Source organism: Sciurus vulgaris (assembly GCF_902686455.1).
Source record: "Sciurus vulgaris genome assembly, chromosome: 8".
Taxonomy (NCBI): domain Eukaryota; kingdom Metazoa; phylum Chordata; class Mammalia; order Rodentia; family Sciuridae; genus Sciurus; species Sciurus vulgaris.
Window position 1 is genome coordinate 44,885,098 of NC_136468.1, and position 24,706 is coordinate 44,909,803.

The following is a 24,706-nucleotide window of genomic DNA, read 5'->3' on the forward strand; positions in this document are numbered from 1 at the left end:
GGGGTGACAGGAAATAAGAACTCACTCAATCCAATGATGCTCTGGATCTGAATGTCTTATAACCAAGGGTGTGTCCATAGCACCAATAAATCTAAAGAAATAATTTTCATACTAAATTCAAGTTTAAACTTTTATATGGAGTAAAACTTGTTAATATATTACTAGTTTTCTTCTCTCAGCATAGAAAAATATACTAGGCCACTTTTTTAAAGCACATAAACTCAACATGAATTCCCATACTAAGGAAGTATAATATATTCTACTCTGCGAAACATAGATCCAACAAGATAAAAAGCATGAATGAAACACCCAAAGATAGTTATGATATTTTAAAATATTTAGACCTGAAAGTTTACAGAATATAAGGATATCTTTTAATTTGTTGTACAAATTATGAGAATAAACATAGTCAGAAGAAATGCAGTAACTACACTTTTCAATGCTTATTTTAATTCTAATTTGAACACAATATCATGCTCAAAAATTACAAAGCCAATCCCAACTGAGAAAATTACATATTTGTTAAGAAGATTAAACCATAGGTAACAAGACCATCATTTTCAAGCTTGGTTAGATGATTCTAAAAAGAGAATTTATATTTAAATTTAAACTGATTTAATTTTTCCCCAAAACAACATAACAAACTTACATCTTACCAAATAATCCTTAAGTAAAGAGTCCTGTCAAGGAATTTGGCATTTAAGACATGCTTCCAGGAAGGAAATATAACTGTAATAGTATAAACAGTAAATTTTCCCATAATCACAAGAAGTCCTTCAAAACTGTGTCTAATTGTAATTCAATTGGTTTTATCTTATAAAAGGTGAGCAAAATTCTAAGTCACTACTACTTTAATATACTACGACTCAGTATATTAAAATTATTTGAAAGTATTATAAAAAGATGACCATGAACCACTACCCTCCATAGACAAAGTATCAGGAGCCACTGATTGGTGATTTCAGAGAATGGAATGTGAACTTTAGTTCTCTGTTTCTCTCCCTCTCTCTCTCTCTCTCTCTCTCTCACACACACACACACACACACACACACACACAACGTGAACCTATGAGTACACACATCGGTTGACAGGAACTTCACATTAAAATCAACCTTTAAGAATATATAGCACAATTCACAGCATTAATACTATTTCTAGTCTAATTATGCTTACTTATTGCTTTGTCTTCCTGATATTTTCATAAGAAAGGGTTTAATGAAAGTTTTTCACAAAGAAGGAATACTTCTGTAAAGCTGGTTAGGAACAGTTTGCTAGGAAGTTATAACTCAACTAATGTTATTTTTTTTAATAATGAAAAAATATTCCAGAAAGGGCCTCAGAATATTTATCTAACATAAGAATATTTTTTTACAGACATAAAATTATAAGTACACGAGTCCTCTTCCTTTTAAGAGCTATTTGAATTCCAAATTATTTTAGAATTCCAAAACTCATAGAAAGGAAATGGAAAACATTTATTCATGTTCAGTTATAACAGCTTCTTAGGATACTGGATAATTTCATTAAATGTCAGAACATTTTATTCAGCAATGAGAAATTACACTATTCAGTAATATGTTTTTACAACCTCAGAGGAACTTGAACCTTGAGTAACTGACTTCCTAAAAAGTTTTTATAAATAATATTTTGGTAAATTTATTTATTTTATTTATACCTAACTTAGACATTCTGTAAAGCAAACGACACCCTAAAATTCACATTACAGTTTAAATTTTACATTATAATAAGGTAAAAAGGGAATATGTAGTTCACATTCTCCTTAACTGGAGCTTAGTATAATATAATGATGGTCTTTAGGACGAAGACATTTAAATCTTTAATTAATTAAAATTAATTAAAACTACAAAGACATTTAAATCTTTAATTCAATAGGCCCATCAAATTTTGGGCATGATGGTTTTAAGTCACTCTAAATATATTAAAAAACTGGTTCCATGGAGCCTCACCAGACCAAAATTCACGTAACAGAAATCTAAAGGTAACTTAGCAACCCTCTCTGCAGAAGCCTATGTACTATCTTTCGCAATGTAGACTATCCTGACATAACTTATCTTTGTCCCAGCCTATCTCCATCAGCAAGAGAAACCAACTCCTATACTATACAAAGGTCTAAATCAGTGCTTTTAGAAGCTTGAACACCAACACTGAAGGGCAGGCTCTAAACAAAGATAAAAGCCATTAGTTACCCAAACCACTAAGCATGCTAGAAAATGGGCAATGTAATTATAATCTATTAATTTCAATCTCTGTCACATATTTATAGGACAGAATACCCTAACAATCACTGTTCAGTGATTTAAATCTATTATGTACAAACTTGTGCTCTCTCTTTTATGTGTGTACACACACACACATACACACACACACACACACACACACACACACACTTGTGGATATATATCTCAAGGAGAAACTGTTATGTAAACCCTATGTAAGGATTTAACAAACATTTACTGCAGAATCATGTAAGTACTAGAAACTGTATGACCAATACTAAATGCTGAAAATGACAGTTGCCATTAGATGAAGCAGACACATCCACCTAAGTTATCTTGAACAGTTATAAAAACAATAGATGAGTTTAACATAAATAAAAAATCATAACTCAACTGTTAAAGCTTTTCAAACAGCTGCATTAACTACAGAATAATACAGTGGGGCAAATATTCAAAGATTCTATGACTATACTATAATTTTAGTTTTTTATGAGGAATTTCAAGAATGGAATAATATTTTTAAATAAATAAAACAATAATAATTTATTTCATTACTTTTCCTACTTGTTCCTATTTCATAAAATTCCTATATACAATTTCAGATGACTTCTTATATGATTATAGTCAAGAGCCAGAAACTTCTTTTCAATATTGCAAGGGCAACATTAAAAAGAAAAAAAAAAAAGAAAAAAGACAAAATATGATTCACCTAACATGTACTTCTTTTACCATAATGTTTAAGTGTAATACTTCCTCCTTTAAATAGAAGTATTGGCACAAAGATGTTAATTTTTTTGATCACATAGCATAATACAAAATAAAATATAGCACTGTCTTAAAGATTAACTCAATAGTAATGCTAAAGGTTATAATACTAGTATTTCTTTTAAACTGTAAGTGGATAAAAATAAAACTAAGTAAACTGAATATAATAAGGAAAAATAAGTCACTGTGCCAAGCTATCAAGTAAATGGTAATGTAACACATGAAATGCTTATATTTTCCATTCTAATGTAGTGATAACAGATATTCAATCAGAGTCAAGTCCTACTCATTTCAATAGTCTCCTTAGGTCATTATTAAGTATTACTATACAGCATTACTACATAAGAAACCACATCCAACAATACAGTTTAGACTTTTGCAACAATGGATGTATGTATGTGTTTGGAGAGAGAAGGGTCAGTGACATCATCCTAAGCCAAACATAAGAGAATACATACAGACAAAAATATACATTAATTCTACACACACATAATATAGAAGTCACAGAATGAAGCTATTCCAAGATTTATCTAATGAAAGAAAAAAATTTATAATATATATTATAAATATATAATTTATTTCTTTAAAACAGAAAACCAAAAAAGCTCAAGCTAACTCAAAGAGGTAAGCATAAAACCATAATAATTCATAATGTCTAAAGCTCAGCGAGAATAATGAGTCAAATTAACAGAATTTAAATGTATTAACCTTGTTTAGAAATACAAATGTGAGCACACCAACTGCACAAAGTGCTTTGTAAAAGTCAAACAGTACGTAGTAGGGGCTCAATAAACATTAGAAGAGGGAGAAAAATCCATTCACTTTACTAACCACTATATTGTCAACAAGTACAATACCTGGTAAAAACATTACATGACTGAAGTTATAACTGGAATTAAAGCTATACTAAACTTTATTTGAACATAATATATGCCTGTATGCTATCCAAAAAGATAAAAAGTGAGCAAATGTGATCAAATCAATGAGTATTTTTGCATCTTTGGCATGTAAAGTATTAAAACAACTTCAAAATAAGTTTCCTAGCTATCTGACCAAAATGTTGCAGAATACTTTGTTTTTTTCAAAATCCTAATTTCTGAGCAGTCTAAATTCCCAAATTCACAATATAACAAAAAACTGCATGTATTAATATTTGCTAACCCCATTTAGTAAGTACTAGATACTTAAATGATCTGACTAGAAGCAGGAAAAGTACAGTTGATTCTTTCTAGGAGTGAAACTATCAAGCAACCCCAAATTACTTTAGAAAAAACAACATTGTCACAGAACTTTCAAAGATACTATGAATATATTTTGTTTATATACAACCAGCTAATATATAAACAAGATCATATTTTACTATGGTCTTTTTGTACCAGCTTTTCATATCTTCATGTTAAGGCTTACTTCACAAGTTTACATGAGACCAGAATAATTTGTATGGCTGGACCCAATACAACCGTGAGCAAAAACTAAGTTCTACTAGTTTTTATCTTCTAAGATACCAACATTACTTAACCAATTCAACTTGTAAACTGACTGATGTTAATTATTTAAAAAGTAAAAATTATAGAAGAAATGTCATGAGAAACTTTACCACATAGATTCTAAATAAAATGATTTTAAATTTCTTAACATACACTTTCTAATGTTATTTATGAAAGGACTCATTTCCACACTGACTATTAAGAATAGCTTAATAGTAAGCACAAACAGCATTCATAAAAAATGCCCAAATATTTTTATGAAGAAATTAAGAGATTAAAATTTATGTTCTATTTATATTAGCAAGCCTAGACAAGAGTCAAGTAGATATAAATCAAAATGTTTTTTAAGGTAGTATGCCTTATTTTGCTATGCCAGTGATATATAAAAGATACTGTTTTAAATATCACTGAAATATTTAAGGATGAGTCAGATATGGTGGCACATACCTACCTGCAGGTCTCAGAATTCAGTAGGCTGAGATGGGAAAATCATTTGGGCCCAGGAGTTTGAGACCAGCCTGAACAATATGAGAACCCATCTCAAAAATAAATAAATACATCAAAGAATGATAAAATAATCATATTCCTGGAGTTGAATGGAAACTTATGATACTTTATTATAAATAGGCAGATCTTTTTTCAAGGTTTACATTGCCAAATATGAAAGAAATTTTTTTAATTAAATGATTAATTATCTTAATAAAATGGTATGTCCTTTAAAGACAAAGGGGAAGGCCTAATAATGGCACAATAAGGTATCATAGGCTATGCCACTCCTATAGGCATACCTGGGGCCTCAATTCCTGAAGATACATACAGCTATTTTAATCCCATGGTCCCTAAAGTACAGTTCCATATATCTTTCTTCACCAAAGTCCCCAAAGCTATACTTAGCCTATGTCTTCAATGTACAGGCAGTGAAGGTATCCACTGTGCATGCTTTCCTGCCCCATAACTAACTGGATTCCAAAAGAAGCCTCCAGCTATCTGGAAGTTGGGCCTTAGCACTCCCCAGGGCACTCTGTACCCTCTGTGCATGCTGCCTGTCCTTGAGCCAAGATTACTTAACTTTAAGGACTTTATTTCCACATCTGTGAAGAGATAAATAAAAGTAACCCTATACTGAGTTCTAATGAAGATTAGTGACTGATATAAAAGTTCAATAATTTTAGTAAGGATCATCTAATATAATAAACTTCCCTTTCCTTTCACTAACATCTTTTCCTTACCCAGATAAAATCTTAACTATTCCCACCCACCTAGCATTGTTTAAAAGATAAGTAAGATGCAAAAGGAGTTAGTGACTTGTTCAAAGTCAAAGGTTAAAACTGAAAGTAGAACCCAGGTCTCTAGACTCCAAATCTACTATTTCTCGGTATACCTTTCTGTTCTGACACTTTCATGGAGCCATCTGGAAAATAATTACTTTGGACTTTGATTTGGTCATAAATTTTAGAGAAAAAAGTCAGGTCATATTATCAAGGTAGCCACTTGTTTCATTCTACCTTCATCAGAAAAAAGTGAATTAATCCCCAAAACAAAATTTCAGAATCAGTTATAGCACAAGGCTAGTCGGTCAATAATCAATCATATACTATTTAATACCACTAGAGAACTCATTTTATCAGGTACACAATAAGGTATTAATAAAGCTAATTAAACACAGAAACTTATTTATATCTTATTCATTCTGCTCAAGAAAAGCAGAATCAATTAATTTCTTCAGCAGCATATTAACTTTGTAATAATATAAAAGACAAAATCAGCAAATGGACATTTTATATAAGTTTTCTCATGGACATACTGGAAAAATAATAAACAATTACTGTTAATAGGTATTCAATTTTTAGTAATATTAAGCAGCAAGTTGTGTTTTAAAACAAAAAAAGCAAAAACTGCTACTTCTAGATGTTTGGTGGATTTCTTAATGATTCTAGTAACTTGGCAGACAATCCTGGATACTAACACCTTGCCACACAACCATGGGCTTCACTGGTTTAACTCATCTTATTTTTGGCAAGCCATTATTAAGGTGCACCAGGGTGGCATTTCATTATGTTGTATAAAGTCCAAACCCATAATATGCATAAGAAACCATTGGTTCTTGAAAAGGCTGAATCAACCCAGCTCTAGGTTCAAAGATAATCACTTGAGACCACTAATGCTTAGTGATTCCTGACACATGACCTTACCATCAACTATAACTCTATTTATGAAAGGAGAAAAAGTTCTTCTGCTCACTATGATTCAAAGACAGCACAGATTCTGGTTAGCAGTAAGAAAGGCCAAACACAATCATTTTCATACTAAGCCCTCAGGAAAAAGGATTCCCTCTCTCACATACATGCACACATACACACACATGCTCACTCTCTCTTTATGTAAGAAACAAATGGAGAAAAATAGCCAATTCCTCCATATTCCATTTCAGTTACATTCACTAAACAAGGTCTCACATTTTTAGACACTCTGAAAATGTCAAAGCATACTCCCAGTGCAGTGTAATAGTGCCATGGAAACAAAAGAAAATCCATCGTTTGTCATTCTTTAAGGTCTAAAATCTCAGCTGATCATCAACACCAGAGTTTCCGAGTTAAGTGCAACAGTACAGTCTCATGGAATGAACACTGGATCTGGAACCAGAAAATCTAAATTCTAAATCCATTTTCTTGCTGAATGAGAGTGTGCATTGCTTGGTATGTACTTAGCACTCAAATTTTTTTTTTTTTTTTTTTTTGTTTCTTACTTACAAGGACTAGAGACAGCTTAAGATAGGGGAAGGTGCTGAGGTATTCATGAATTTGCCTCCTCCTGGTATTTGCCTCAACAATACTCACTTGAAATAAACAACAGTGTTTAAAGGTACCTGTCATGTCTGTACTTACTAAAATGAAATACTAGAAAAGTACATTCCCACAATTTGATCATAAGTAAAATCCTTATATTTTTCAGAATTACTGATAATCCATTATACTTTGTTTTGCAAAATAAGCACAAATATTCTAGAATAGCTGGATGATGTGTGAAGTTACAGTCTCTTGTAGAGGTCCAGAAGGACAGATATGGGAAAGACAGGTGGCTTCTGGCACTTCCATCAGTTCCCCAGGCTTTCTATACCAATAAATGAGTAGTGTTTTCCTTCTTCTGCTTGCTTTTGGCAGACCAGTTAGATATAATAATACATAGATAAGCTCAACCTCTTGATAAAATAATTAGTGTACAGGACAGAAAGAGTGTCAATGATTTGATTTCTTAGGCATTTATTAATAAGAGGACAAAATTATATACTAAAAACAAAAGACAACAGCATCAGGCAAGACCTAGGACAGGTGCTGTAGAAAAGCCTATTTGGGTGATATCTGGGAATTCTATTCTGGAGAAAAGATCAAACTAAAATTAAGAACAACAAAGATATTAGCATATACTCTTTGGCAGATTATTAGCTTCATGCTAACAGTTTGTTTAAATAGGCATTTAGGATTTAAATTTTAGACTTCAGGAAAACGCTTGCCTATCTGTTGAACAACTGTCATTTATTTCCATTTTATTCATGCCACGGAGACCAATTACTCCTTTGTTTTTTACTCATATGTAATATGCATTATCGCAAATAAAATAAAAATCACAAAGATGTCATTATCTTTCAACATTACCCTAATAAAATCCTTAATTTACATTAAGTCTTTGCAGAAATGTACATCACAGTGAGTGAAGTACGTTGTATAAAAAAAGTACTGTAATAAGTGAAATGATTTTCAGTTCAACACACACACACACACACACAATATTACATCCAGTTAAAAATTAAGGTGCTTTTATATACCACAGGCTTTTGGTATTCAATTGCCTAGAGTAATAGAGGAATATAATATTTAAACATAACAGAATAATGATAAATTCACTTATCTATTTGGTTATTCACTTATTGATCTGGAAATTTTATGCACCATGAATTAAGTGATGGAAAGAATTAGATCCATAAATAATGACTATTGTTGCTATTTAGCATCGTTCTCAGAGGCTGAAAACTTTTCCCCAAAATCAGTATTCAAAACCTGTTACATTAGAAAAAGCTAAAACTTGAACATATTTCCATAGTATAGCAAAGTTTTGAAAAAAGTTCCTAATTATACTATTTTAAAAACTCATTTTAAAAGGGAGAGGGCAGACCTTAATATCCAAGAATATCAATCTAAGAATAAACTTTACAAGAGAATATGACCATCTCTAAAAAGAGAAAAAGTTATTAAAAATGTTTGCATTCCACAATTGAGCTCAGCAAAAAAATGACTCGAACAGGGAATTAATAAAATGATAAAAAACTGAAAGTGGACTAATTAAAACACAAAGACATACACACATGGCATACAGTCACTCAGCATTATATACTGGCTTGGCTTTACATTATCTTTTAAAATAAAATCATAATTTCTATATGTATAAAAAATGAGGTTCTCAAGATATTATGAGAAATTCTAATCAAATTTCACTCTAGAGTATTAGGCCAAAATAAATCTGATACTTTAAATCAGAAACAAACATATGCTATTTTTCACAGCAGGAGCTATGTAAGTTACAAGCTTTTTCATATTTTTTTTAACTAGATCCAATGTACATGAAATAAGTAATATTCTCTAATCAGAGTACTCTAATGGAACTGTTTTTACATACTTTATAATTTATAATTCATCGTAATACTCAATCTTCACCAAAAAAACCATAAGAGGATCTGTACTTGCTACTATCTTACACAGTAAAATTGGATTTCTTCTGTTTAAATCCATGGGTTTTGCTCAGTGAGGTTTCAGAAAGAAGTTTATTGTATTTTCTTTTGGTTGTTACTAATGATTTTAAAGATCATTAATTTTAACATTCTGCTGTAGTCTCATTTGAGTTGTTCTATTTAACTCAAAGGTAGACTTTATGTATTACCATTACAAAAAATAACTATTTGCATAATACTTTATGATTTTACATCTATTACAAACACATCACAGGGAGCCTGAGGACGCATTCAGCAGCTTGTCATTCACCACTTCAAGACCCTTCAGAACCAAACAAGGGGGAGGGTGACATTTTGTTAATGGCAGAAGTACAGAAATGAATATAAATAACAAACCTTGTAGTTTTAATAATACAAAAGAAAGGAAAAAACAAAACAAAACAAAAAGATGATGTCCCGTGCGCATAAATAAAACAGTTTCAATTTGTAAAACTACATGTCTTCTATATAGAGCAAGGTCTTTGCCAATTTATGCATCTTCTGTTTTGATACCCATTTTAAGTTATCTAGGACTATGATACAAAACTGAAGAAAATTAATCTTTTTTGCAGGGTTTTATAAGTTATTAATGTTACTCCTATTTATAGATTTGGCTTTTTCTCAGCTTTTTGAAGTAATCTGAATATCAATTCTCTACCAGTCTAGCCTTGACCCTATAAACAGGCATACTACAAATGTTTAAGAGAAAAATAATGATCTAATGTGTTTAGAGATTATGTTGTTTCATAATTTGTTTTATAAGAGAATCAAGAGAAAACTGTGTAAAGCTTCTATTTTTTCTTCCATAACCATCACTAGAGATAAAATGCATAAAATACCGAATGCTCAGTTGTCTTCTCTAATCCAAATGCCCACAGCACTTGAAGGTTTCTGTAAACAATATACCTCTGTAGGAAATACATATCCCCTAAGCCACCATTTATTTAATATTTTAAAATGTAGTTTCAAAGTGCAGTGTAACACTATCAAATACACACACACTCTGAAATGTACAGAAAAGGAAGGAGGTGGAGAGAGGGGAAGAAATGGAGCACGTTGTTGTTTTTCATTCATGCAGTATAGTGATGTCAGTGTCTGCAGCAGTAGTGGCAGCGGCAAGAACCCTGACCAGCAGAGGCTACAATCTACTCAAGTCAGAACCTTGCAGAATTCAAAGAAACTGACTATTGAAAAATTATATCAACTCCTAGCATGAATTTTAAATGGCTAAATAGGATATAATACTTGTATAGTTTTAATATAGGTAGAAGCAAGGCAGGATGTGGAGAAGTAACAGAGAGGTAATATAATTAAGGAACTGGGGGCATAGGAGCCTGCATTCAAAATCACTTCAATGGAAGAAGCTGACAAAACCACCTGGTGTTAAGAACAGCAGAAAAACATCTCTAGCAGAGAAAGCCCTTCAATTCCTAGCACAAGCTTTGACACTGCAAATCTGTGTAGTGCACAACCAGACTCAGAAAAGTGTTTTCATCATGATTGCATTAAAATTGCATTAAACTGGGATGTGCCATGCTACAACAAAGAGGAGAGTTTAAGCTTGGTCACAAGTTTCATTAAAACTACTTGATGATGGCGCATGTAATTCCTAAGCAATTAAAGCTTTTGAAGGATGCAGAAAAACAAGTTGTACTATTATCTGTTGTAATATGTTAATCAACAAAAGGAGAAGAGATACTAGACGACTACTAAAATGTTGCAGGAATTGCCAAAACTTCTCCTTCTCTGGCCCCAAAATCCTCTGTAATGTTTATTTTATGCTTTTTACATAAGTCCCTAAAAGAAAATCCCAAAACTAAATTTATGGATTGTTAAGGCTAAATCACTCAAAATTTATGTAACTGCCTTCTTTTCTTTCTTTCTACTACTCTCATTTAATACAGATCTAGAAAATGTGCAAAGGAGTTGCATATGGCATTAATCTGTTAGAAAATGGTGGCCTTTTCTATAAAATACAGCCAAAGATGTGTGTTCAGTTGTGGTCATTATTAGGGAGATCACGTTGTTTTCATTCATTCATTCAGGATTTGCTGGAGGATGTCAGTTTCTGCAGCAGCTGGCTTGACCTGGGGGAGGAGTGGGGGAGCAAATTCCTCCCGGTGCATACAGATTACAGGATGTATTCCTTGGAGCTCATGTACTTATCCCATTGCACTACATCCTACACTGGGGCTCACCATCAAGTGGTCTGAAAACAAGTGCCTTAGCAACATGCAAATTACAGGTCTGAAATATTAACACTAAAAACACAAAAACCATGTGAAAAATCATAACAAAATTGCTTTTCTAACACTGATACCTTTATCAAGAAAATTCCATTTTAAAAATTCCACATACCACATAAGCATTGTACAGAGCTTGACAGTGTTTCCCTTCCAAGCAGAGATTTTTTTTCCACTCAGTATGATCCCTTCCCTCCACAATGCAGTAGCAGCAGTAGCAGCAGCAGCAGCAGCAACTGTAGCCCTTGAATGGTTTCTAATAATATTAGCTACTTCACTGTCCCTTACAGCTTGAAGTCCCTGTTTTGGCTACTCTTTTTCTCCCCCAGGACTCAACTAGATCATGCACGGTGTCCCTAGACATAAACAAAACAAAACCAAAACAGAAAACATTAAGTGAAGCCCACAGCATCCACTAGCTCATCATTACCTTTGACACCTAACAAAAAAGAAACTTGAGATCTTTACACAGCTCAACAGAACTATTAAGTGTACTTAAAAATGAACAGAAAAGGTGAACACACTCCACAAACAGGTTTTCAGAAATTTATCATGAAAACCATGAGTTAGGCATAAACCGTTTCTAGGGGCAGTAGTGCTCTGATGCATGACTATATAAAGTAGAGAGAGACTGGAAAGGAAAAAAAAAAAAAAAAAAAAAACCCTATACACTTCAATGGCACAGCCAAAACTGTCTTCTTTACATGTCCTTATAACTTACAACGCCACTAGCTCTCCGGAAATGGAATAAATATATACAAATACATATGTACATATACACATATGTATTTACGTGCGTTTCCCGATAGTTACAGGCACATTTTACACACACACACACACACAAACTCACATATATCCTGGTAGTTACAGTCACGTTAGGAACTTCGTAGGAAAGCACAAAGAGACTGCTGAGATTACAACTACCACCTTATCCGCAGCTGGAGAGTTTGTGTGCGTGTTTTAAGTGTTTCGCCCAGCTCCTTCTTACCCGCTACAAACGGCACACACACGCGGGAGAGCTATTCAGCTCTTAAACTGAAAAACCTTTCGACGCAGGCGAGTGATGGAAGATAAAATCTGAGGGGCGACATGAGGGTCAAATAAAAGTTGCTTTTCAGTTTGCTCCTCCAAGCCCCGCAGCAACCGCAGGGGGGTGAGATTCCCAAAGCCACTTTCACACCTTCAATAATGCACTAGCAAAGAGAAGCCCGGAGAGGCTGAAGTTTCCACGGAGGGCACCATCGGGGAGACGCAGCCCGGGAGGACGGGAGGATTGGGCTCGCTACCTCTGCACACCGGCGAGCCGGGGCTCCGTCTCTCAGGTGAGCTGCTCCTCCGGTGGCTCTCAGGGGACCGTCTCTGGCGGCCCTTGGCCCGCGGCGCCTGCTCGGCCGGGGCTGTGGCCGGCGGCGGCGTCGGGCTGGGCGGGCTGGGGCCGCGGGCCGCGGCGGGCCCCGGGAGGCTGCCCAGCGAGGCGGCGGCGGCGGGCGGGCGAGTGGGACTGTGTTGGCTGCCCCGTAGGAGCTGGTAGGGCACCGTGGCGCGGATGGGCTGCAGCAACCGACCGGCTCCAGCAGCCGGGGCGCAACCCACGCCACCGCCCGCACCGTTCGCGCTCCCGGCGGCGGCGGCGGGCGGGGAGCCCGCGGCGCTGCGCCGCATCCTCTGCGGCGGGGGATGAGGGGTCTGAGAGGAACTAGAGGAAGAGGAGGAGGAGGCAGTGGACATGGTGGCTCCGCGGGCCCTGGACGACGCCGGCCGACACGGAGGCGCGCGAGCGTGTGGGAGCCGGCGCGATAGTGCGTGCGAGTGTGTAAGGGGGAGGGGCGGGGGTATCGGGGAGGGGGAGGAGTCTCTGGGCTCCCCCTTCCCAACGCGCACCCCCGCCGCCTCGGCGAGGGGGGAGGGGAAGGCTGCGAAAACAAATGTCCAACGGCCCCAACCGCCCGGCTGGGCTCGGCGTGGCGGTCACGGCCGGGGCCGCGGGGAGCCCGGAGACGCCGCCACCGCCCCGGGCATCGCGCTGACAGGGCACCCGCCCGGATCGCGCAGCCCCAGGGGCCGCTCGCAGCCTTCTCCTCAGCCCTCGGGGACTGCACGCGCGGGAGAACTCGGCAGCTGCAGGGAGGGCCGCGGTTCCTGCTTCTGGGTACCGCGGTGAGGTAAAAGGGCCTCAAGGTGCCTTGCGCTCCGCGGAGCCCCAGCCACCGCAAACGCCGCCGCCGCCGCCGCCTCTACCCGCTTCTCACTCGGAATGGCAACTAATCCTCCACCCGCACCCCGCCCCCGGCACCGCCTCCCGGCGCTCTGGACCCGGCAGCTGCCAAAAGGAGCATTCCCATTGGCTCCTCTGCTCTCCACCCCAGCTGGAGTGATTGGCTCTGAAATAGGAGTGAGAGGAGTCTTAGCCAATGACCTTGGTGTATCCCGCTTTGGGGGCGGGGCGTGAGCGAACGAGGAGTGAGGAAGGGGTGTGAGCGCGGGGAGGAGCCTAAGAGTTGACAGCCTTTGAGGTGAGAGCGAGACTAGGAAAGTAGGTCCATGTGTGCCCTGCGCGTGCTCCGACACCCACAGACACGCATATGCCCGGGTAAGCAGGTTGCAAGAGCTCCACCCTCCTGGGCTGTCTGTACAACTTGACAGAGGACTCTTAAGGCAAACTTACTTTGCAAGTACACCTGCATCCGGTGAGATGTTTAGAATTAGAAACAAAAGAATTCATCCCTTCCCCTCTAATTTCAGTAATCTGAGTTTTCAAAGCTTAGTAGCCTTATAATCAAAAAAATTTCATGTGATTAGGAGAAGTGTCTGGAAGCTGAATTAAACAAAAGGCACTTACTTTTGCAGTCTATCCTAACATTTGTAGTTATGCAGTGAAAAGATAATCAAATTCTATGTTCCAAGACAATAACTCCGAATGGCAGAGGTCAACAAGAAGTTTTACGTCATTACACCATTAGATATATTAATGGAGAGCACCCAATTGCCTTTCCCGAAGCAGATGGCCTCTTGAGAGGAATAAATACCAGACATAATGTAACAACCTATTGTGGTAAATTTGCTTTATTTTTTTATTCTGCAATGGAACTGAGAATGTACAAAGATTTAGAAGACTACCTTAACCCTGAATTTACCCTTACAGTAAAACAAAGTTTAATATGTAAGCAAGAACAAATAAGAGTACACATTTGATGCCATCCATTAATTTCCATGAGGTTAAAAGGAGAAGTGGGATGTCAGATTTTTCTACCCCTGGTATCTGCCCACACTGACAAGCTTCTTCTGTTTTCAGGCACTATATGTAGGGGTCAGTTTCACTTAGGGGTATCATCTCTCTGCTTCCTTGTGTGCTCATACCACAAAGCATACTAGCTTTTATTAAAAAATTGATGAAACCCAATAAAAACACAAAACACGCGTTTAGCACTTTATCCTATTAGGCTAGTGAAAGTTCCTCACTTTGTCACATACTAAAAGCATAGCTAACATTACTGAACATTAACCATGTGCCTATATGTGTCACCTCATTCATTCCTTATATAATTCACAAGGTATATACTACTATTATCCTCCACTGTGTTGCCAGCTGAGGCACAAAGAAGCTATTGCTGAAATTACTAAATTAAGTAAGGAGCTAAGAATCTAAACCAGAAGGACTGGCTCTCGAGTCTGAGTAAGCTCTCTGCTGGTGCCTCACAGCTTAAAGCTACAGAGCTCATGATCGATAAAGTATTTATAGTAGTCCACAAATATCATTTGTGAGATAAGGTCCCATTAGTTAAAAAAAAATTTTTAAAGTGAAGACAGTTCTATTTTGTTTTCCAGATGATTTTACCCTTTCAAATTTGATATAATTGACCTATGGTATTACCTTTCCATTTAAACATTGATGATTCTTCATTAATTAGGAAATTATTCTTTTGTGAGTAAAAAGAACAATAAATTGCTTCCTTCTGGTGACTTTTTCAAAACACTAAGAACAAAAATTTGACAGATAAAAAATATGTTAAGTTAGAAAATGTGGGTACATGCCTAAGTTGATTTGATTATATCATGATTTTATTTTAGAAATGTCCTTTCTGACCACTCCTAAATCTAAGTATGGAATACTCTGAACACGTTAGATTACAATAATTCTAAATTCCTACTACACCCCAGTCACAATGATAAATACTTGATTTGAATCTAAAGATACCTAGTCATATTTTAAGACTTTCTGGTTTGTTCAACTCTCTCATAGCCAGTTTAAATCAGACATCTAAAAGAAAAATTAAAGTGACTCATGGAGAGAATTAGTATAATGTTAAAGTACTATTTTCAGTTCCTGGTAAGTCTTATTTGTCATAATTTATTTGGAAGTTCAATCACCTTCTTTTTACTAAAGAAAACTTGCTTGTCTTTAAAACTATTGTTTTCATGAAATAAGTAGTGATCTTCATACCCAAGGAATTCAGGTTTCAAACAAATCAAAGGTGGACTAAAAAAACCCTCTATACCTGCTTTGAAATGTCTACTTGTTGAGCTCTTGCTACTTTATTCTTATTGAGAATTCTAGTGGGCTCCAAGGGTATGTAGGAACTTTAACAAAATGTTCTCCTCAGTAAATTGGAAACCCCCTGAAATGTGGTATGGATTACTGGGCTTGGAATCATTGTTAAACTACTATGCTAGCTATGGAATAGATAGTCCCAGTGTAAGATTGTTGAATGTAAGCGTAACACTCTCTGACAATTCTATATAGGGCTTAATGTTGGTCATGACACCTTTACTATGTTGTACTAACTAAAAGAAGATAAAATTGAAAGCACAATTGAGTGCTATAAGAAGTAACTCTGTTCTCAGCAGCTTCATGCCTTGACTGTCTATGGGACAAGAATCTACTGTTAGCTGATCTAAGGTAGAATTATGTTATACTTAGTTCTTAGTTCAAAAATGGTAATGGACTATATTTGAGGTTAAGTTAAAATTTGGAGTCACTGACTACATATAACTAATATACTGTTCCATGTAGAGAGAGAATGAATTGAAGAATCATCAAGCCAATCTTCCTCTTCAGTTCCATCTGGGTTTTCCAGCTGAGCATCTGCTATACTTGCAATATGGTTTTTTGCCCCAGAACTTCTGCTGAATTTTATCCCCACTCTGATATTAAGAGGGCAGAAGCTTAATATGACTATGGTGTTTACAGGTGAGACATTTGGAAAGTGATTAGAATTAAAGTCATTAGGGTAGAGGCCCCATGATTGAATCCTGATGGGCTGATAAGGAGAAAGATGAGACATACATATACACATGCTCCCTCTTGCCATGTGATGTTCTGTGTCACCTAGGGACTCTGCTACCAAGAAGATCATCACTAGATGAGACCCCTAGACCTTGTACCTTCAGAGCCATGAACCAAAATAAACCTCTTTTCTTTGTTAACTAGCCTGCCTCTGGTACTTTATTATAGCAAGGAAAAATGGACCAATTCAGCATCAAAAGCCATCAGAATTCAAAAGGTAGTCTAGGCTGTCAGTATTAGCAATGAGGTCATGGCCCCAAGAGAACACTGAACAGATCTGCACTGATGTTCATCTTAAGCTGATTAAATTCTCTTGTAGGTGGATTCCTAATAGCAACAACAAAGCCTTGACTGTATTTTGGTCCCTGACAGATGCTTAAAGTAAAACTCCTTACTGCTTGTGACAGCCCACGAGTGCCTTTGTACTATGTGTTCCCTCTGCCTGAAAGGTTCTTGCCCCAGATATCCACATAGCTTGCTCCCTTATTTCCACCAGGCCTTTACTCAAATATCATCACCTTCATGATGATCCTTTTTAAAACTGCAAGTAACCCCTAGGCTTCCCTCTTATTTTTTTCCAGAGCACCTATCACCATCCAATCTACTATATAAAATGGTTTTTCGTTCCATCTAGAAGGAAGAGTAATAAAGGCAAGACTTTTTATTAGTTTTAAAATTCCTCAATCCTCACAACAGTGCTGAATACATAGTAGATAACAAAATAACAAACAATAAATATTTGTTCAATGGTGTTGAAAGAATGGCAAGTTTTAGTGCTGGTCTCATTAACTAAAACTGGTACCTTTCATTTGGGGGGGGGAGGTAAGAACAGATGTATCTCTGCTGCAAAAGCACAGTTACACAGTAGAAAAACATTCTATGTAGTTACTGTTAACAGATATTTGCATTGAAACTGGCATTCAAAAAGAAAGAATATGTTATATTATAGTCCTTATACTGCAAACTGAAAAATAGTAGTCCTACTTGTTCCTGGAGGCTGGCCAATGGTTAAAAATTAGAAATGAAATTGGTAATGCAGAAAAGGCAGTTGAAATTTACAGGAAAAAGAAAAGGCAACTGAAATCAACAAAGAAGGACAGTTGAGAAAAATCAGTTGAGGAGTGACATCTGCTGATTAGGTAGTTAGTTCTATCTCATTGTTATAAACAGCTATTCTCAAAAGGCCCATGTAAAGAAACTAAAAAATAAATGATATTTAATTCTGCAGAAAAAGTCATTACCTATAAATAAGGAAAGCATTGCTTTGTTTCTAAAGGAAATTCAGAAGAAACAATAGAAATAGGAGATGTTTTATTTTTAACTGGTAAGGTCATCAAAAAAGTAAGTATGCTGTTCTCACTGCACTAAAAGGAACCACTGGTTTTCTAGCTTTCATCTCCACAGCAACTCTGCTTGCCAACTTTGAGGCCAGTGGCACATCCCCTGAGATGATACATAGCAATACTAGCATCAGTACTACCACTGAGCTGAAAGACTGTGTTGTATAAAGCCAGTACATTCATGGATAAGATCTGGGAACCAAAGAACTGCAAATACTCTCTTTTGATGTTATAACATTCCTTTTATTCTAGTCCCAAATATAGTGGCTACAATACACTGAAACTATAGTAGTCCTGTGGAGGAAATATGCTTTATTATCATAGTATTTTTAATGACAGTTTACAATGATTAAGTGTGTCATAGATTATTCTTCTTCTGTGGTTGAATCTTACTTTTAACCACCTGAGTAATATGGTAAGGGACAGTTCTTAGGGTGCAGTCAATTCATTAGCAGAGCTTGACTACAGAAGTTTCTCTTTATTATTTTAAACTCTTTGTAGCATACAATGTTCAGAGTCCCTACTCAGCATCTCATTGGAATAGGTCCAGATTAATGCATCTAACAAGCCTAGATGAGGGCTTAGTTGCAACAGTACTAGATCAAGCCAAGGTAACCCCTCATCAAGTTACTTGTGCAACGTCTTCCAAATGTCAGACATTGTTCTACACTCCATAGGGCATGCCTATTCTCACTGTGATCTATTTAAGAGTAAAAAGACATCCCTCCAAGTCAAGTTTAAAACGATGCTTAAACATATGACTTCCACGAAAGAAGTATAAATGAAGCACTGTGAAAGCAATGGGAGCACCCTTCTGAGAACAGGCTAAGAAGAAGAGCATGAAGAAGTCATATAGTTAGGAATGCTCAGGACCTGCTAGAGAATGATTGCATAGTTTGCCTTGGCTGATGGTTAATGGAAGATAATATTGATAACGATTCAGGGAAGGCTGTGGATGCTAGGCAAGACTTGTACTTTACTGATTATTCAGTGGGAGCTATTGGAGATTCTTGAATGGATGGAAAAGCATGAGTGGAGTTGTGCTTTATGAAGATACTTCTGAGAATAGTTTATAATATTCATTGGGGACTGCAGTATGGAAGATGATTTAGGAGACTTTGAGAATAGTTTATGTGAGCTCAGGTATGTAAGTTAGGGGAATGGCAGAGGGCACAGAGAAGGTGCAATGGTCCAAGTGGTGCTCCTCAGATGATTGTCTTACGGACCAGGAAAACTTCAAGCTTGGATGCCTGAGAAGACAGACAGGGCTTTTAACAGGAACAGGGCAGCCAAAAGAGAGTGAGTAGATTTGGGGAAAATAAAATGAGTTCAGCTATAAAGAAACAAAACTAGAGGGCTGAGGTTGTGGATCAGTAGTAAAGAGCTTGCCTAGCATGTGTGAGGCACTGGGTTCAATCCTCAGCACCACATAAAAATAAATAAATAAAGATATTGTGTACATTTACAACACACACACACACACACACACACACACACACAGATATACATATATATGAACCAGAAAAAAAAAGCAGAGAACTACCCTTGACAGAATAGAGAATTCAACATCTCAGGAAGTAAGTTTGGTAGATGGTTTATTTGTTTGTCTGGGAAACTAACATCCTTCTTCCCTAAGAACTAATCCTTCAACACACAGAAAACTTAGGCCTGACAGCCATATTTGTACAAAATGACCTTGCACCTCTAACCACAGATGATTTGACCTGAGTTCCATTATTGAGTAAGGCTGGACCAATTAAATTGTTTCCCCTGGGTATCTGGAATTTAAAATGGAAGGTTATTTTATTAAGGGCATGAATTGGATGAACACAAAAATTTATGCATGGGGTGACCACTTTCTGTCATGGGCAGAGAGAAGCAGAGGAAACCTGCCTTCTGAGTGAAAATAACTTAGTGATTTGCACAAAGGAGAAATGAGACCAGATGATTAGAAAGAGGGAGACAGCCTGAGAGTAGCATAAAGACTATTCACATCTTGTCCATTTTCTTCAACCCTTCAAAATCACCACCATCCTGTCTCACCCCTGCTAATATAACTCCAATGCATTCCCACCCATCAAATCTATAAGTCTTTCTGCATTAGGACCCACTTCTTCTTCCTTTCTGTACAAAACATATATGTTCTCCTCTCCTCGCAACAGCCATCTCTTCTACTTATACTTTAAATTCCTTCCCTTCTGTTATCTTCTCAGGAACTTCATTCCCTCAATTATTCCCTACTTCTTCTTCACCATCAAATTCTTATATTTCCAATAACATATGGGTATGCAGCCATAGTGACACTTTAAAAAGCAAAACTGAATTCTTATGCTGTCACTTTCTGCCTGAGGTCCAAATTCTCTGATCCCCTTACCAAAGTACTTCTAGAGAGAAATGTCTACACTTTCCTTCTGATTTCCCATTTAACCTACTGCAAATCTGGCTTCCACCCCCATTATGCCACTGAAAACTAATCACTGTCAATAGCCTCCTATTGCTGGGCCCCATGTATATTCGTAGGGCCTCATACTAGCCCAGCTTGTAGGAGTTCTCCACATAGTTGGTCAGGTTCAGCTTCTTGGAAAATCTCTCTTCTGTTGGAGTTGAGGACACTGCACTCCACTGGTCTGTCCCCTTCTCTAATCACTGGAGCTCAGTGTTCTTCAGGGATTATTCCTCCTCTAGACCCCTCTAGAAATGGTGCTCCATCCTCTGTTTGCATCTCTATAAACCCACCTACTTGGTAATATCAATCATTTCTCTGACTTTAAAATGTTGGTAACTCTTAAGTTCATTCTCTAGCCCAGACATTTTCTCCAAGTTCTATATTCATATATCCAGTTGCTTCCTTGGCATGTCCAGTGCCCATGAATACCACCAAGGAGTATGTCCAAAATTGAACTAAACTTTTAGTTTCTGAATTCCTGCTTTCTCCCACTTTACAAATAAATCTGTCCCTGTTTTTTTTTTTTTTTTTTTTTTTTTTTCCATTTCAGTAAATGGTACCACTGTCTACCCAGTTATTTTTATAAAACACACACACACACACACACACAAACCTGAGTAATAGTCTTGATTTCTCACTCTCCTTCCTTCCCTTCAACCCATTAGCTAGTCTTTTCCTTTGTTCCTCATAAACAGATGTCTAATCCACTCACTTCTCTCCATCTCTTCCACTATTAATAAAATTCATCCAAACTGTTGTCATCTTTTCCCTACACGATTGCTACAGCTGCCCAAGTAGACTCCCAGCTTCTACTTTTGCCTTCTTTAATCTAGTTTCTACTGATCAGAGTAAACTTAAACATGTATCAGACCATGTTGTTTCCTGCTGAAAACCATTCAATGTCTTCCAGTTACTTTGCAATGAAATCCAATTTCCTTAAAATAGCTCAAAAGGCCTGGCCTGTTCTGACTTCTGCCTCCCTCTCCACCTAAGCTTGATCTGCTCTCCCCATCCCCCCTTAAGTTCCAGCCACAATGGCCTCCTTTCACTTCCCCTGAAACACCACGGTAGAGCTCCCGCACAGGTGTATCCTCAACCTGAAGCACACCTTTTACCTCCCTACTCCACAAGTTCTGAATTGTTCCCTCACATTTTTCAGGTCTCAATTTAAATGTCATGTCTTAAAGTTCTTTTTCTGAGTCCCCACCTATCACTAATAACCTAAAATAATCCATTAAGTCAGTTTGTTTCATCCCATAGTGCTCATTACAAGTGCTAAATATGTGTTTGATTACTTGCTTATGATAAACCTTCCCAACTAGGTTGTAAAGTCTCCAAGCACAGGGACCTTGTCTCTTCTGTTCACTACTTGATCACTTACACCTTCCTAGTGCCCAGAATATAGCAGGTGCTCCATAATTATCTTTAATAATTTCATTGCTTGCTGATGGCTTCCTAGTTCCATACCCCGATCTTTCTACTACCCTATTACACTTTCTGTGAGTGATTTTCCTGTGACCTTTTATCAAAATCCTCCTTGTTTCAATCATTTGAGTAGATTTCTGCTTTTATATCAAATGATCACTAATGGATGAAGTTTTTAAAGGGACAAGGCGGTCAGCAATGTCATATGCTGTCACATGCTTAACAAGAAGGTTAAGAGCTAAGCATGAGTTCCTGGTTTTCATCACTGGTAATCTTCAAGTCAATAGTGTTCATAAAATGTGACTCCAGGGACAGCAGATACAACTGGGTTAATGAGAAGGGTGAGAAAGTGGATGCACCAATGAGCAATCCTCTTTTGGGGGGGAAGTGTGAAAGCAAACATAGGACATGAAGTAAAATGGGATCCTGGGGTTCAGCAGAGTCAAAGAAAATATATGTTGGTTTAGTTTATCATAGGGAGGAAATGCCTATTGATATACACGTAAGCTGAAGATGCCATAGGAAAGAAAAATGATTTGAATAGGGCAGAGGTTCAATAGATTTAGCTTCCATGAAGCAGAAGGGAATTTGATCAGAAGCACAGGGTCGACAAAAAAGGACAATGTTTACCCCTCAACTTCAGGAAGGAAAGACAATACGAGAATAAAAGTAGAGACAAAATTTTGGATACAGAAAATAGGTTGAGCAGCAAAGTCGTCTACAAACTAGTTGTCAAGGGCAGGATCAGAATCTCTTGAAAGACTTCTCCAAAGCTACCTGCACCTCTCACCTTTCTGCTATAACTAGCTGCTTTCTACTACTGCAATAGCAGAGACTTGCAGCTGCGGAAGGTTCCACTGGTTTCTGTGAGTGCACCATCTTTCTTAGGTGTGACAGAGCAAAAATTAGGCAGCAATCACTGAGGACAAAGGAGTCAGGGATATGGGTGATTGAAGAGCTCTGACATTATGAGGAATATGACACAATATGACAAAGAACCAGAACTCTGTTTTCCAAACATGTCAAATCATCAGGTGTAACCTTGCTAAAAATACAGATTTTGGCACCCTTCCTGAAGAGTTTAATTCAGCAGGTCAAGTGGTAGGAGGGATAGGGTTATATAATTTTTAACAAGCTCCCCAGGTGATCATTATGGTCAGGCAAATTTGGGAAACAGTGGATTAGAAATAAACATAAGCTCACCAAGTATTATTACAAGCCCAAAATATTTTCTCCATTTTCAGCCAAACCCAAAGAAGCATTGATGTATGACATCAATTCATGGAAATTACCAAAAGAAAAACATCTTCCAAAATTTGACCTGAACGACTACAAAATAAGAGGTGTATCATTTTACATATTGGTATCTACTCTATGGTTCCAAATAAGCTACAGTGATGTTTAAAATATAAGACTAGAGCATTGACATTTCTTTATTGTAGAGAATTTCATTCAGGAAAATGTAAATGGATTTAATGGCTAACAGTTATTATACTATAATAATTACTCACCTATTTTAAAGCCTGTTCTGCATCTAGTTTGCTCAGCTCCCAGATTAATATACTAAACATAACAAAATCAAAGAATGTAACTTGATCTTATCCATTCCTAACATTCTTAAACAAAATCCCAGCACACTGGCAGTGGAGCTGCTGAGGAGATCAGGCCTGTGAAAAATATTTTTCTATTCTCCTCCAGAAAGTGTGATTATACTGATATACAACAGTTGCAGCCCTGTCACTTTAGAGTCCCACTAATTTGTACCAGTTTTCCTCCATTCTAGTTGGCCCTGACCAGTAGGTATAAATTACTGCTAAATCAATATTAGCTGATACTTCCCCAGGTGTGGAAAGTGAGGAAACCTGATCACATGAGCAAACACAGCCCTTCCTGGCTATATTAAAATAAGGTGGTGGTGGTTATACTGTATGGGGAAAAGTTCTTTTTTTTTGACAAGTCTTATGCCAACTTAATTTGCATTAACTGGATATACCGATAGCAGTAGTCAGAATCAATTTCATGATTTGAGTTATAGATTCCTTACCACTATTCACACCTTTTTCTTTCTTTTGTGGAGCCTTCCCCTGCCCTTCCTATTTCTTCTCACCCCCACCATACCATATGCCCCAAACTCTTTCATTTCTATTCCTGCTAACTTACATATGGGGTCGAGTGGGGAGGCAAAGAGACTGAGTTTACATACTTGCTTTCATTGCTCACCTTGGGTGGAGCAGTGTCCTAAATAAACTTTAGTTTTGCCACTGCCATTACTCAACAAAGTATTTATACAAGTGTCAATAACACAAAAACAAACAAGGTCCTTAAAGGCATTACTGAGAAAAGAAACTTGAGCTGCCCATTTTCCTTATTCAATGGTCAATCTTACCACATTTGTTCTTAGAAAACTCTTTAGGGGTTTTCTTTAAAGAGTTAAGCAGAGCCAGGTCTAAGCTACCTTTGCACTTGAAAGGATTAGTTCCTTTGTTAATTATCAATGACAAGAAATCTTGTCCTTTCTTTCAACACTTCCCAGTCATCACTATTCATAGCGCAGCTATGCATTCAATGCTTCCATAAAAACATGTATGTTCAGTACTTAGCCACAGGTGGAAACAAACTATTCAAAATTCCAAGGAAATGACTTGACTCCACATGATGTTTTGACCTTCTATTTCCTGAGTTTTATACAAATCTCATGGTCCTTTTAACACACTTT

The 24,706-nt window shown here is 37.1% G+C and overlaps 1 protein-coding gene and 1 long non-coding RNA gene across 7 annotated transcripts in view; one reads left to right on the forward strand and one right to left on the reverse strand.

The window, feature by feature from the left end:
• GLCCI1 (glucocorticoid induced 1) overlaps positions 1-24,706 on the reverse strand; it is a 147,243-nt gene that overhangs the window by 69,247 nt on the left and 53,290 nt on the right. For 2 of the 4 annotated variants that reach the window (XM_079151805.1, XM_079151804.1), the window contains exon 1: positions 12,782-13,362. The exons of 1 other annotated variant lie outside the window; for it this stretch is intronic. In XM_079151805.1, coding sequence (XP_079007931.1) covers positions 12,782-13,223 — 442 coding nt within the window. In that variant the 5' untranslated portion in view covers positions 13,224-13,362. Of the gene's footprint in view, positions 1-25; positions 1,013-12,781; positions 13,363-24,706 lie in introns of those variants that run through there. One more of the 4 variants, XM_079151807.1, reaches the window with a different exon arrangement.
• The window catches only part of LOC306668445, a 41,105-nt gene continuing 29,080 nt past the window's right edge, over positions 12,682-24,706 (forward strand). For all 3 annotated transcript variants that reach the window (XR_013765868.1, XR_013765869.1, XR_013765870.1), the window contains exon 1: positions 12,682-12,817. This is a non-coding gene — a long non-coding RNA (uncharacterized lncRNA). The remainder of the gene's footprint in view (positions 12,818-24,706) is intronic.